Below are 16,705 nucleotides of genomic sequence, written 5' to 3'. Positions count from 1 at the left end.
TTGCTCCACAGGATGATTATGTTCTTTAGGTATCTCAGGTATTATAAAAACTAGTTGTTTATTAATAAACTACTTTGACTTCTTCCACAGCATTGAAAGATCTTCCCATTACCTCTATAGGATGGATTACTAGCACACACTCTTACTGTACTTTTTTGGGTTTTTTGCTTTGAAGAACCATCAGAAGTGTTGAGCTTCCTAAAACGAAAAATGTGGGGGTTTATTAAAAACATGGGGCGCAATTTCACATCATTCGTAATGTCCACTACTCTTCATTTACAACTTCTTTAGGGTCTTAACTATGCTGTGATCTTGCCTTCCCTTGACAGCTACATGCAGCTACTGAGAAAAAGAGTCTTTCCTGAAGCCATGAACATAAATGATAGGAAAGGGAAGGAAAATCCCCACTTGTATCCCTCTGGTGTCTTACCTCCCAGGAGAGATAAAAAAAAAGAAAAAAAACAGAGAAAATATTGTGATTGTTGCTATGTGCTGTTTTTCTCATAAATATGTATAACATGGGAGAGTATTTCAACAGATATAGTACAGAATATTGGGGTTTTTTTTGTAGATTTGCAGAACAGTATCCCATCACAATGAGTGGTGCTGCATGATGATCATTTTAGCTAGGTATATCTCCCTAAATTTTATAATTAATTAATTAACTTCAATACAAAGAATATAACATTGTCACCTGAAAAAGAACATGATATTTTGACATATTTCAGAAAACTCATACATGAGAGCCCCCGGACATGGAAAGAAAAAATAACTTCATAGAAACTATAAGCCTGGCTTGGCTTTTTAATACAATTGTATCAGAAATGTTACTGATGCCAGTCTTTCAAACAGCTTAATATTATCTACTTTTGCAATAGTTCTGTCAATATTTTTTTTCAGTCAGTTCCTCAGAAAACTTGATGAACACTTATAAAAATTATGTATTGGAGTCATAACAATAAAAAGGTAAATCAAGGTAAATAAAGAATTATGGGAAGATATTATATAAGTCATCAGCTATATATGGATACTCTATGATAATGATATTAAATACACAAAATGGGGGGGGAAAGAAGCTTTTTTCGTAATGATAATGAACAGGGCTGGAAACCCTGGGTTTGGGGGTGTCAGGGCTCCATTATACTACACTCTACTCACAGTAGTGTAATGCACAATATTCAGTATCCTGAAAGATTGACATTTAGAGCATTTGCATCTAAATAGACTTTGTTTTTGGAAAAAAAAATCCGACAAGTTCCGAGTTTTGCACTTAAACTGGTATCAGCTGAAAATAGAAAACAATCAGGGAGATGGAGGATAAAATAGTAAATACAGGTATAAAATGTCAAGTGCAGCTTTCTTTCTAGTTTTATTAACTCTGTTGCTTTACTTTGGTAGATTAGGAAGACCTAATGATTGATATTTTCATTATTAAAGCCTATAAAATCATTTCATGCATTTCAGTGCAGCCTGGATTGCCTTCTGGCTTTGATTGTAAATACAAATGCTGGGGCATAGCATACTTTTAAAAAGGCTCTGTTAGGGAAAAATAAATACTGTTCCTAGCTGGGAGTTGATATTAAGCAAAGTATGCTGCTGGGGTAAATTTTACCAAATAATGATCATTTTACTGCATGGTTTTCTCTTTAAATTCTGCAGGAATTACTTGTTCCTTTGTGTTTTGTTCCATTTTTTTTTGCTTTGCTGGATTCCAGAAGAATCAAGTTACCTCTCTTTTATTACTTTACTGCTACTTAAAAAGTGATCACACTGTCCCAATGCCATTATCTTTATTTCTGTAGCCTTCCTTAAGAAATTCGACTTATTGATGATTTAAAAAAGAAATGAGTTCTTTCAGAATTTAGATGCAATTTTCAGCCACACCATTTTGTATGACAGAAAAACCATAAATAAATCAGAGTACACAGAGCTACTGAATCACCCTGAATTCCATTTAAACCTTTCAAAACAACTGAAGAACTGCAGACTATTTGAGGTTTCACACTGAAAGGTGCTGACCATTAGTTGAAAGCTTAATCAGATGTGTTCTCCTGCCTCGTCATGATCAACTATTAAAAATACCACGTGGTTCATCTATTGCTGCTTATTCGTTGTTTAAGCATTTAAATTGTTATGTGAGTAACATGTAGAATGTGAAAAGAACCACAAGAATTTCTTGGCCTCTCAGTGTCTGAGGTGAGCACAAGTATTCCTAGACTTGTCCAGTTCTGGTTTAGTCATAGTTTATGTGAACTATCAGTATGGAGGAAGATGGTATAAGCTAGCAAAGCATTCTTCCTTTATGTTGGATCTCAGTATTATTTTAAATGGATTTTTGTACAGATGAGTAGAAAATCACATGGCCATCAGTATTCTAGGACTACATTATTGGAATAGGTAATTTAATATCTTAAAATGGTAAATCTTAAGGTCGTGACACAGAACTAAACTGGATTATTCAATGCATGTTTTGCACTTAGCAATGTATAGCTGGACTGGATCTAAAAGTTTGATTCACCTGCAAAGCTGTCATGGCCTTACTCATCCTAGACTTTCCTGTTCCCCTCTTCATTTTGGGGTTGCAAAGGGTTTAAAAATTCAGATAAATAGTCTGATTCCCCTTTCTACCCCAGTCTTTTCATCTGTGTACCTAGAGGGATACTATTATTTTTGATGAAAGTTGAAGTTCTGATCTCACCACGTCATGCCTTGAACTCCAGCAGCTATGTCTGCTATAGCTATATGATTTGTTTCCTTTCTAAACCAATGTTACATGGAATTAAAAAACAAACTTTCAATGATGTCATTAGATACTGAGAACTCCTACACCTCTTTATTTAATGATCTTTAGGCATCCTGTATACACAGAAAGTCAGTGAAGAGGGGCAATAATGACAACAAAAGCAAATTCCGACATGGGAAAGACAATAATTGAGCTTCACAGAAATTGTATCCTCTAACCTGTTTTACAGAATAAATTCATGCTCAAAACATGGTGAGGCTGATCAATAACTGACAAAGACCATAACATCAAATTTAGAAGTTTATTAGTCTGGAGTTTCAATGCTGACACTTTGTTGCTGGTTAATGGATGTTCCTTTCTCTTCTCCAAGTATTTGCATTTTCACACAGGCAAAATAAAATCAAAGTAGGACTTATTTTTCCCCAGGGAATAGTGTAATGAAAAAGATAATCATATTCTGCCAAAAGTCCATTCATCTCCACAAAAATATGGGCAGACCTAAAATCTAGCTCACTGTTCTAAAATTTGCCATTCATATCTTAGCAGCATCAACTAAAAGATTTTTAAAAAAACCAAACAAACAAAACACAAAAAACCAAACCAACCAAACAAACAAAAGCAAACAAAAAAAACCCCAAAACAAACAGAAAACCACTACATATTTTCATATCACCTAGATCTGAAACTATCAACATAGCAGCAGTGTTTTGCTTTGTGTGTATCCTATTTTAATTTATTTTTTATATATTAACTTGCTAGCTGTGGTCCTGGTTACTTAACTAAATCCTTATTTTTGCCAGAACTCTCAGTGACTCAGTAAAAGAAATCTATATAGATGTAATATTGAATTTTTTCTCCATTCCAAGGATGTACAAGCACAAGCTGTTTCATAGAGATTTTTGACTCCAAAGGTCTAGTCCCCAGCCTCATCTCTTTCCCTGGCAAGGTCCTGATGCTACTCACATTCAGCATTTAGACATGGTTATTTTGAGTCAGTATATATGCCAGATATACAGAGGCAGGAAAAGCTGCAGAGCTGCAGTAGGAACATCCTGACAGGAGGTAGGAGACGACCTAACTGGAAGATAAGTCTCTGAGCCCACTACCTACTCTCACAGCATCACTTCCTTCTCTCCATTTATATCAGGACTGCTAAACTCTCAGAAGGAAAGTTATTTTCTTCTATAAAACTATCACAAAAATAGCCTGAAAAGAAAATCCTCAGTGATACACAATGGTGATGTATTGAACAGGTTTGGTGACAATAGTAATAGATTTGAAAGACTGTTTACATATCAGTGGAGATAAATATGTACTCATAATTCTGTGTGTACTTCTTTAGCAGCTGTGATAATGTATTTGGAACCAAACTGATGCTACTTTTTCAGGCACAAAGTTCATTTGTGCAGACCAGAATTATATGCTGTGTACAAAACACATCAAGTGCAATTTTACAGTTATTAGGATTTTATTTATAAAATTTTTGATTTTATTTTTAAGGAATTGTTTGGCATCATATTTGAATACAGTCACATACTGAACAGAGGAACAGACACTGAGGAAAGAAGACAAAGTTGACTAAATGTCCGACACTTGAGGGTTTTTTTATGTCATACTTTATTTTAAAGGCTGAACTTGTGATGGATTATCCCTTCTTTTGACAGCAGTATAATGACAAAAAAACTGAGAGTGGAACTTCTGAGGAAGTATGCTAGAATCTTTGCTATCATTAAATGATCTTTAGAGCATAGAAAAGAAATCCCATACATTTTCTACTACATAGTCTTTCAACTTGTATCTCCACAACAGTATACAAAATGAGATCACTGTCCATAGCTAAACTCCTCTAAGATTTATTTGGTTAGTTGGGTTTAGAAGGAAAAAGAACAAGAAACATCCATAGCTATATTCTTCCAGATGCAGACTTCAAAGCACACAGCATTGCAAATTATTCTCCACTCCTACTAAACACCAAGCCAAAAGCCTTGCAGTTATGACATAGAAATCATGGCAATGCTCCAAGTAATTGCACCTGACAGGGGAAGGATCAAATGCTTGAATGTTTAGCTAGATCAAGACCAGAAGGCTGTATACCTTGCAAGATCAAATTCTTACTCGTCAGCGAACTACAGAATTAGATCCAGTTCGTTATGCTGCTATTGATCTTCTTTGGGGAAAAAAGTTACAGATTTGCTCGGTCTGAAGTAGGTATTTTCTTGTATCTTAATGGTATTGCTAGTATTTGGGTTTGGTTTTAACTAGGACTGTGTCTCCTGCTGTATTTTCTTCAGGTGATTCGCTCTTTTCCTTAGAACTGTCATAGTTCAACCCTGGAAACTGCATAAAAGTTACACCTGAGGGTGGCTTGGATTGTGGGATACACATTTAAAATAGTATTATGGATGTATTTTACACTTCAGTGAGTTCTAAACAGATTGCATTGTGCTAGTTATGCAAAATATTTTACTGGGTTTTCACAGGAGCTTCATTTTATGCTTATTACCAAAAGGAATCACATCTTCATTTGGCAGAAACTTATGTTCTCTACTGCTGGTTCAAATATAATTATTTGGCAGAAATTATATTTGAACCAGCAGTAGAGAACATAAGTTTCTTCCTGAAGAATGTCATCTTCCCTGTGCCATGCTTATTATAGTTAATCATGCACAGGCATTAGCACACGAGGAAAGGAGATCTTAACGTCGGAAAAGTCAAGAACAGAGTGGATATGGAAATAACACATTTTTGTTTCATACCATTGACCAAATATTTGGTTTGATGCAAACAGAAGTACCAGTGAATTGCCTTATTAAAATAGCATTCATTTAAAGAAAGATTCAAAACCCAGGTCTGTGTTTTCATGGATGCACAGCGGACTGATTACACCTTGTCATGTTCTATTTGATCATGAACCTTGAATCCCTTTCTGTAGAGTAATACAGCTCCACTAAGGATGAAAATTTCCTGCAGCATCTCATATCCTCATGAATGTTTCCTGGAACAAGAAAAGATTTGAGGGTTTGAACCCCTCAAGCTGAGATTTGCACTCTACTAAAATCTTTAATGTCATGGATTCACATAGTTGTGTCTTTAAGTAAAAGATAAAATAATTGTTCACTGTCATAAACAAATCTAGGCTGATTTTAACCCAATGACCACCAAGGATTGGAAGGTTCAGGAGACCTATAGACAGAAATGCTAACTATAACAATTCACAGAGGTATCATATCAACATTAAGATACTCAAGTCTGACAACTGTTAGAGATTTTTTCCAAAAATAATTTAAGTTTCTGATAATTGAAAGGTTATAAAACCTTCCAGCCCCTTTAGACCTGCTCTGGCAGGCATTCTTTTCCAGAGAACTTGTGGCTGAATATGTCCTTAAATCAGTTCTTTAATATTTTATAGAAATTTTTGTCTCATTTTCATTCAAGTACCAATACTGGGTGAAGCTCTGATTCTTCTTTTATTCCCAACTGTCTGACAGCCTTTGAATACAGACAATATTTCATGAAAATGGTTCATTACCCACAAACAAAATTATAGGCTTTGGCTCAAATTCTTGCATGTCCTTACAAAAGACTCTTACACAACATGGAGACAAAAGCAGTCTCAAATATGTAAGTGGTTATGCAGATAATCTTCAGATGGATCAGAAGGGAAATTTCTAATGGTGTTTCAGATCCCTGGTATTCTGTCCATGGGACTGAAATTCTTATTAGCATTTTTAAAAACATTTTCTGTAATTATAACACTTTAAAATGTAGGACAGTTAGAGAAGCTAGTCTTTTGTCTTCTAGGTGTCTGGTCAGACATTTTTAAAGCAATGTAACCTTTCTATTTTTAAAGCTGTGCTGACCCTGATGTCGTTTTGTTCTTTTGTTTCATCTCTCTCATTTTGACACCTACAAACACTTGCTCTATTTTCATAGTTCTTTTCTACTTTGAAGATACACATTTCCTTTTGATTTCAGGGAAAATGTTTCTTTCCATCTGTTTTGCAAATTAGTTCTTAAACTGCACAGATAATAGAAACCTTCCATTAATGTATTTTTCCAGTAGCTTGAAATCCAGTTTTTCAAAAGAAGAGAAAAATGATTCATGTTTTCAGCTGTATTTCAGAGTTACATAAAATGGCCAAATTATTTATACAGTTCTTTGTCATAATCTCATTTAGAAGAATTTAGACTCTGAATGATCTATTTAGTGTAACTGTTCCTTTTGTTAAATTTGATTTAAAGTTTGTTATTCTTTTTTATATAATTATTCAGTCAACAAACTGATCTCCTACATTTGACTGTGATGAAATTAGCAATTGAAAAAGATGATATTATAAAAGAAAGGCAAAAATGGAAAATGTTTTTGCATTACTTTGGCATACAAGGAAATGAATCTGGTTTTTTTACAGCTCTATATGGAAAACAAGTTGTTTATGTAATACAAACATTATTATCCCATAATCAATATTTATTTTTTGTCCCTTGAACATGCCAAGCAGACTTTTGGGGGTAGATTATCAACTGCTTAGGTCTCTGTAGTTGCTGCTGATTATTAAATTGGCATTTGTCCTTTTTTAGATGTGCCATCAAATCCATATGGAGTACGAGTTTTAGAGCTGTCCCAAACCACTGCCAAGGTTTCGTTCAATAAGCCAGACTCACATGGAGGTGTTCCCATTCATCACTACCAAGTGGATGTAAAAGAGGTGGCCTCAGAAACCTGGAAAATAGTTCGCTCCCATGGAGTTCAAAGTAAGTAGACGAAAAATAAACGGGAGTATTTTAACTAAAAAGAATGTTAGATGTACATTAACTGCTTCTTTGCTTGCCTTAATTCAGTAGCTGTATCTTAGTGAAGACCTCTTTGCACCAATTAGAAATCTTACAGTAATTTTGTAAAACTCAACTGTTACTTTTGCATTTTAAAAAAGTTTACAAATGTTTCACATTTTTCACTGTCCAGCCAAGTAGATATGAAGAATACTTTTGAAGCTGTAAGTTTAAGAGAGTAGAAATCAGTTAGTTTGGGAATGCGCATTATGCACACATGAAATGATTTTAAGTAAGCTCTTATGTAATATTTAATTCTAGGCATTCATTTCTGACCTTGAGCTACTTAGTAAACTTTCTACGTACCTGTTAATATTCATGTCTGTTTCAAAAGCATAACTCCAATGTTTGTTCAACAATTATTGTTCCCTCTAAACTAGCTGCACCTCTCTAGGCAGAAAAGAACATAAGCCTCCCCAAAGACACAAGTTCTTCAGGTACATGTCGAGGTGGGATGTTTATACAGAGCAGGGTTCACAAAATACATTCAAAAGATCAGTAAGCCCCTGCATCCAAATTTACCTTTTGGCATTTTTAGTGCAAGTTAAAGCAGCCCCAACATTCTTCTGATTTGTACAGCGTCAGGTGAATGGTTTTGAAGCTACCAGCATGGTCATGGAACCAAAAAATGTATCAAATTATCCATTATGAGTTATCTACTTCCCTTTCACATCTCATAATCCACAGACAAAAATTCTGGGTTTAACAGATCATGTTCCAAATTACAGAATTGTTTTAAAGGAACATATAATGAACATGTAGTTAACATGTATTCAATGAAACATGTAATGATTCCTTATCTTTTGTTTTCTCAACCTACACAGTAACTGTGTGTATAGACATAATACTGTATATCATAGTAACATACATTTTATTCTAGTCTAACTTTCCAGTATTTCTTTCAAAACTAGTAAATCTAAAGAAGACAGTTTGTTTCCTCTGTTTGCAGGGCAGCACAATAGTGGCTCTTTGTGTACTTCTTCCCTTCTTTTCATGTAATGTTTCAGACCAAGTTTGGGGCTTTTTTCTTGCAGCTTCCTTCAATGCATTGACAATAATTTTTTTTTCTGATATGAACAGTGTTAAGATCCGGTTATTAAAATTATTAGAAATTCCTCTTCCCTAATTAAGGTGCAAATGAGACCATATGCCAAAGTCAATAGTATGGATTTTATTTAACAGCAAATGTGAGGCAGAGAGAGAGAGAGAGATGGTTTTGTTCTTCTCTTCTTCTCAGTGGTGAGGGTCCCACAAAACACAGGCACCCCAGGCACCTCCCCTGGTGGGGGCGGTGAAGATTTTCATGCTTTTGAGAGAGGCTTCCTTGTTTGCTTCTCAGACCTGAGATAATTAGACAGTAGTCTTATCTGAATTTCCCCTCACAGTCCAAATTTCAGTCAGGAGGCATCTTTGGGAGGAGGAGAGTTTCAGTGGTCCCAGACAGGCAGTTGCTTCCTTGCAGTTTGACAAAAAGGTTTTCTATGATTTTGAAAATGTTTAAGATATTGACAGCATTTCAGTCTAACACAAACTGTAATATATGAAATATTGAAACCTGAACTAACCAGTCCGTGTGGTAGTGTGCAATGTACTCAACCAAGTGCAAACCCAGCGACTACAGAGTCAGTCACACAGATGCTTAATTAAATTGTAAAGCCAGAACAAAATGAAAGTCCTCAGTGTTAAATTTGTACAAAAGTGTATTTTTCTTGCTCCATAAAACTTTCCTATTATTTTGGTTGATGCGAATTTTATGAAAATATGAATTGGTTACTCTGGGAAAGGTGTAATTTGAAAGACCCTTGTTGCTGTTAGAGTTGACTGGAGCTGCCTTTTTCAAAAGATCACACTTTGATTTTGAAACATCCCTTCAGCATTACACATTTATAAGCTGTTGCATACAGGCAATTTGGAGATTTCCATATAAACTAATTGATCTTGGAGTTATTTTAGTCCAAAACTTGCTTGAATTCTATGGTGATCTATTCTAAAATCAGAGTAGAGTGACAGGTACAAACACCTGCTGTCCCTATGCTGACATTACCACCGTGAAGTAGGCTGTGAATATTGAGGATCTCTGCTGCCATTCCTACTGATATTAAATACAAAACTTCTTTGATAAAAAGGCTTTATTAATTCCCACTTGCTGTCATGTTATTTCTCCACATCTTCCTTTTGTACAAGTTGCCTGATTAGTTAATTTGTCTTCTCGCTTGAAAGTTTTCAGGGTATATACCATTTTGCAAGCATGTATTTTCCTTTTTTTGTCCCTCAGCTGTATGCTGAAAGGTTTTTTTGAGAAAATAAAATAGGTCACATTGATTTTGGACATATTAAAGATACCTCTTAATGGTAGGTATTATCAAAGACTACTACAATTGATGACAAATCTAATAAATAAAAAAACAACCTGAAAGACCATCTTGGTCTACAAAGAGTTATGTAACAAACAGATAAATAGTGAGAGGACAATGGGTGATATTAAAAATTAATACTAGATTAATACTTAATTCAGGATGTTTTCTGAAATCTCTATTGGTATACTCCTGAATAGAAAGATTGAAATTGGTATATGTCCTATATTTCTCTAAATTTCTCTCTGAACTATTTTAGAAACCAAAAAGTACTGGGGACTGAAAAATATTTGCTAAATAGGAAAAATCTTGGTTTTGTAAATCTCGTTGATGCCACGCTATGTAATTTGATTGGGAAGCCAAAAGGGACCTGGTTGCATTTATTATAAGTTCTTGCAGACATTCTATAATAAGTTAAACCTTGTTCTATTTGTGAGGTACTTTAGGGCCAAACCAGAAAAATAAGGTATGTTACCAAAACACAGACTGAACAATCTGGAACAGAAAGAGTCTTTGCAAGAGGAGATGCCAAAAAACGATATTAGTGTCTTTTTAAAAAAAGAAAATGCTGCTGAATTTAACTGGAATCTCTTAGAATATTTTCTAAATCATCTTTTTAAACTTTTCTCCATTTATGTTCTAGCCTACTTACAATGTCATGGTAAGAAAGCCTTGAGACATTCTTTCCAAAATCCCTATTTTCAGTTCCTGCAAGAATTTTTCAAAGAAGATTTTATTAGTATGAAGTTGGGTTTTTTTTCTTTATACTTTTTGAGATATTTAGGATACTTTTAAGTATTCTGAATGATAATAAATGTTTTTGATACAGCTTCTCATTCTGCTTAAGTAAGTGAGAACCACTTTCCTACCATACCTCAACATCTTCTTAGCTGAGTGAGGAGGATGTTTAGAATGCAGTCAATTTTCTGTATTATGACTTGTAGCTGGGTCATCGTAATTTCCATACTCGGTCAATATTTCTTAATGGAAACAAACCCACTTTTTCCATCTGTTCACATTTTAGGGACAGGTTTATGGCTAAGATTCAGATATAAATGCTGTTTAGACAGGGACAGTTAACTGCTTGCACATCTCAAGTGATGATGCATACATAATGTATTGGTCATGATTTTTTTCCCAGCAGCCAGTGATAAAATATTGAGAAATTTTACAGGATTTTTTTATCAATCTGATTGAACTTAGGAGTGGTAAAACTGCAGACCTTTCTTGCCACAGGGTACATAATGTGCAAATTCCAAAAATGTTGTTCAAGGGAAAGAGAAAAACCTACATGCAAGAACAAGTTTGTACCTGGAAGACTGTTAGAATTCCAATACAGATATTTTCAAGACTAAACTGGATCTTCAGCTCCCTCTATACTATGACCTAAAGGAATAATGTAGTCACACAGAACAGCCATAAACTGATAAAATTAATGAAAAATGCATTTTCAGCTGAAACAAACATCATGGAAATGTACCTACAGAAGTAAATTTATGAGAAAAACATTAACAAATGATTAATAGATGTTTCAAAAAGTTTTTGAAAGGAATTGCTTTAATGCCAACAAGTCATTAATTTTCATCTGATTATGACACAATAGCTACATATAAATACTTTTACAAGTAAGATTATAATTATTTTATTTATATGCAAAACACAATATATGTTTACCAAAGTTTTTAGGCATTCTTGTGTAATCAATCATCCAATAAATACAAAGAAATTTAATCAGGACAATTAAGCAGTATGAAATGGATTATATGCAAATCTGTTCAAACATCCTGCCATTCTCTTCATTTCCTGTTTTCTACAAAGTATCCCTCTAAAGGTGACTTTTGTCTCAAACTTTACTAGATTGAGTTGTTTTCAGATCAAATTAAGGAGAAATTCCCAGTCTTGGAGCTGTAGTCAAGAATATCTATTTCCCCATTCCCTCCCCTTTGTCTTTTATAATGAAGAACATTTCATTTGAAAGTCTGTGCTGATTGCAGCTATTGAAGGGGAGCACAGAAAGTGAAGCAATCATCCTGATGCACCAGTTTCAAACCATTAAGGAATCTGAAGTCTTAATCAACACTATCGTAGGTCACCAAGTGAGGAAATGACACTAGATTTTTCTGCCCTTGGTAGGTGATCTTCTGAATAGGAACGTTGTTTTGTTACAGACTGCCTGCAAATCTCGGTGTAGCTTCACTTTACTTACTCCCTGTGGACCGGAGTCCTGGGAGGAGCTGGATATGCATGGACAGATCAGAAAATTGTGACCCTGTCAGTAGTGCAAAAAACCCTGCTAATCCTGAAGTAACAGATGTGCAAGGTTCATTCTCCAAGGAGAGTTTGCATTCTTTTATCCTGAGAGCTGGTAAATCTCTGAGTGTGGGATGTCACCCACCCACCCTCAGGGAGGGGATAGCCACTGGTGAAGAGTACGTGCCAGGATTTCTTCTGCAGACGCAAAGGAACCAGTGAGAAGGTCTAAGATACCTGTGCTGGGCAAAATTGCCTTACCCCAACCTTCTGTGCAATTTTATTTTTTAAGGAAGGGACCTTGAGTGATCTGTTTTTGAGTAATCAGCAAAGACTTGAAAATAAAAAGCCTGCATTATTTTTTTCTTTTCAAGCACTATTGAGTTTTCCAAGGAAGAAGCAGGATAGAGTCTGTGAGATTTGGTTCTTCATGTCCCTTCAGTCCCTCAGAAAGCACTATTGGTATAACTCTAATAGAGAAGCCATCAAGTTCTTGCTTTGTCTCAATAGCATTATAGACATTAGTAATTCTGGTTCACAGGCAGCAAATACATGCACTTGTAAAGGAAGGGACTTAGCTTATACATAAATCCAAACCACTGTGGAGATGTGCTTGGAACCTGTAAAAATGTGCTCTCTAAAAACATTTGGATGTCTTCAGCGGGAATACAAAAAACCTCATTATTTCCTTCCTTATTCTGTTTACAGATAGATGAAAAGCCAGAGAAACATGTCAATGGATCTTTCTTTTTCAGAGCATTTTAGTGAAATACCAAGGAAAATCAGTCATTTGTAGTGCCACTCAGTTTGCTGGTGATAGAACAGCATCAGGAATACAGTACAAACCCAGTCCCATATTAAGATTACTGTGAATTATTGACCTGTGGGATATATGGATGGTTGGCATTCTCTTAGAGATGAGAGAGATACATTTGGGGGTTTATGTAGCCAATAAACTCTCCCACACACCTTTTTTTACCCCTGAACTTCTTGGGATTGGAAGTTCTCAGAATTCAGATAATTTTTTTTCATGTTTATTTTAACTTACTGCGTCTTATAATTTTTTAGAAAAGGCTTGGTGAAACTTTAGATTAATATGATTTTTTAATTTCTAAAACTAAATTACTATTTTATATAAAGCTTCAATAAATATGGAAGACTTCTTAGTCTACTCATTTAGTCAGTTTAGCAACATTTGAAAAAGTTTATAAGTTTCCTGAGTTTTTAGAAAATTGCTGAAGTAGTAATGTCTAGATAATTTAAAATTTCTTATATGGGTTACATTTTATATCACCAAATGACTGATGGACTTAGCAGTGCACGTAACATAAGGGCTTGCAGATGATAAAGATGATAATTCCTTATAAATATACTTTTCAAAACAGATCATTTTTAAACACTTAACAGATCATTATTAAACACTTAAAATTAATAAAGGAGAATAAAATTGTAATTTAGAAGGAAAAAGTAATTTTCAATAATTCATGTGTAAACTTCATACAATAACAGTAGAAGAAGACATGGAACCTCTATTGAACAAATTTGCATTTCTTACATAAGGTCCTTTTTTCCTTAAAGCATTTACCTACTAGTAAATTAACATAAAATTAAGTGTAGTCACGTAAGAAACCGGTGAATCTAAGGGTATTAATCTTAGTGATGACCTTAAAATAATTTACTTAAATAATTAAGTACTCTGACATAATTTGTAACACACAAAGTTCAGGAAGCTACTGAACAGGACAACCTTAGAATCTTAACCTTGGACCTTAAAAACCAGAGATGTCTTGTATTGTTTATATTCCTGAAAGAAGCCAAAGAAACACCACCACAAAAAAATCAAACAAAACCAAAACCAAACCCAAACAAACAAAAACCCAAACAAAAACAAAAAACCCAACCCAAAACTAAATACAAAGAAAAAACCCACAAAAATAAAAATCAACTAACAAAAAACCACATCAAACTAAAATCTCTGGTCTTTACTGGCATCTCTAGGTCTTGCTTATTTCAGGCGATATTCAGATGAATTTCCAGTAATTTAGAGAAATTATCCCTGGAATTATAATTTAGCATTTATAGAATACTAACACAAAATAATTTCTACAATAGAAAAATTATATCAGCTGAAGTTATACGTTCCCAAGCCATGGGGTGGAAGAAAAAATACAGGAAAAGAAGATGTTATAAAAGCTACTCTTTTTAATCTATTAAAAAGATTGTGGTTTGAATTTCAATGCTCAGCAATGTTTTCTCTTTTGATATTAGAGATTCCTCTTTCAATGGCAGAAAGCAGAAGCTTTATGAAATAATGAGCCAAGTATGATTCAACAATGAATGTGTTACTTATAAATATATTTCATGCAGTGATATCAAAATATACCAAAGATACTTTATCAACATATGTTTATACTTCTTTATTGAATATTTTATTGAAGGAGACAATAATTTTCAAAGCCTTGAAATAGAATAATCAGACTGTGTACAAAGAGCATTAAAATACAAATGTTTTTATAACTTCTCATGATAGTTTAAAATGAAAAATATTACAACCTAAGAAATGCTGAAAACTTTATTCTTTGTGCAAGAAAAAAAAAATCCCTTGATGGGTGGACTACAAGTGGCATTAATTTACATGTGTGAAAAATAAGCATAACATAAGGAAAAATACAAAATTTGTACAGCATCCTAATTTTATGCAGATTGAAGAACAATAAATGTAATATTTCAGCTTTAGCTCTGAAGGAGTTATGAAACTTCAAGCAATAATGCTTCAATTTGCTTTCAGCATAACTTTTTGTTTTCTCTCTGGTTCTTGACAAGTTTAAGATCAAACCTGAAATAATTTTTTGTAATTTCACATTCAGATCTCATCAGGTTCTGTTAATTTTCTTTTTTATCTAAGTGAATTAACTTTCATGTACTTCACGAAATCCTAGAATAATTTAGAAAGAAAGGGACCTTGTGATCATCAGCTCCAACTCCCCCCTGTTGCAGCAGGCCCAGCTTGAAAGTTTTATTAGGGCTTTGTCCTGAGTTTTTTAATTGTTTCTATGAAAGGAAATTCTGTATTTAGTGGTTTGTTTGTCAAGTGAGGGGTTTTTTTCATATCAAAATCAATCCTGTCTGTATTGGTTTTTTCACATGCATTTAACTGGGGGTTTTGGGTACATTATAGTAGAGAAAGGATTTTCTGTTACCCAAGGTATGTGTTTAACCTTCTGTGCTATGTTTTAGGCCTGGTACTGATGCTCTTTTTACTACACCTATCCTTAAATTTAGAGGAAGTTCTGTACATGCCAGTGTTGATGAGGTGATTAAAACTTGAAGTTCTCGTCTTCTGTGTTATGCTTTTTAGTTTTGAATTGATTACACCAGAGAGAAATGTTGTAGACAACTCTTACTACCAAGCTTCTAGTGAAAAAAAGAAAGCAGTAAAGTTAAAATAAGGTAATTCCATTTTCTACTAAAGTTTGTTTTCTGTCCTTGAGCAAGACACTTCGATAGACACCATGTGAACAGACATTCTTTCAGAAGACTTTGGAATTTTATTGAATCACCGAATGTTTTGAGTTGGAAGGGACCTTAAAGATCATGTCATTGCAACTCCCCTGCCCTGAGCAGGGTCACCTTCCACTAGACCAGGTTGCTCAGAGCCCCATCCAACCTGTTCTTGAACACCTCCAGGGATGGGACATCCACAGCTTCTCCGGGAAACCTGTGCCAGGGCCTCACCACCCTCACAGAGAAGAATTTATGCATAGTTTTCCACTGAGATTTCAGAAGCACCATTATGCCAAAAGATATTCCCTCTTATGGTAAAATACAGCAATTTGTGTAACTTATTAGTGTAATTGAGAGGAAATCTAATAGATAGATCAGTTAGAATTCTCATGTATTACCTCTTAGGTTGTAGTGTTTGTATTTACTGCTTCTTTTGTACATGAAAGTATGTACCCCATTGATTAATAAAGCAATTTCCCAGTGTAACAATACTTCACCATTAAACTGGGAGGACTTTCAAATGGATTCCTGAGACATAAAAACTCCATATAGTTCAATAATTTTCTAAATTAGTTCAATGATTAAGTAGAATATTTGTATCTCAAACAGAAATAATGTACGGTAGGCTAAGTCAGGATTCAAAATTACTTTAATAGTTGAAAATCTTCAAAGCAGAATTCAGTAATTTATCCTGCAAGCTGCAAAAGCAGAAGAAAAATGCACTCATCAGCCTGTTCCAGAGGGAAAATACATCTTTGGTAAGTATTTGAGACATTTAATTCCTTGGCATCTCTGTCAGATTTGGCTCCCTGTGACATGAATTGTGATCCCATGCAGTTCTGATATCCCCATTGCTGTTCCAGAGGAGTCTGTCTATGCCTTTCTGGAATATCATGTATGTACCCCACAAATTTAGAAATACCTGAAGTCTCAGAGGTTTTTGTACCTGTTAAATGATGTCATAAATCATTCAGAAAACATTTTTGAGTTTTGAAGTGAACTTTAGAGTCTGATTCTTCGTGTA

General features: G+C 34.4%; 1 protein-coding gene across 1 annotated transcript in view; it reads left to right on the top strand.

The window, feature by feature from the left end:
* The window catches only part of NCAM2 (neural cell adhesion molecule 2), a 279,510-nt gene that overhangs the window by 198,902 nt on the left and 63,903 nt on the right, over positions 1-16,705 (top strand). The window contains exon 12 of the mRNA XM_027886019.1: positions 7,322-7,495. Coding sequence (XP_027741820.1) covers positions 7,322-7,495 — 174 coding nt within the window. The remainder of the gene's footprint in view (positions 1-7,321; positions 7,496-16,705) is intronic.

The sequence above is a fragment of the Empidonax traillii genome, unplaced genomic scaffold (genome assembly GCF_003031625.1).
Source record: "Empidonax traillii isolate 1590-97213 ecotype Southwest subspecies unplaced genomic scaffold, ASM303162v1 scaffold176:size2985712, whole genome shotgun sequence".
NCBI lineage: Eukaryota > Metazoa > Chordata > Aves > Passeriformes > Tyrannidae > Empidonax > Empidonax traillii.
The sequence above is the reverse complement of the archived record's forward strand: the minus strand, read 5'-3'. Positions and strand labels throughout refer to the sequence as shown.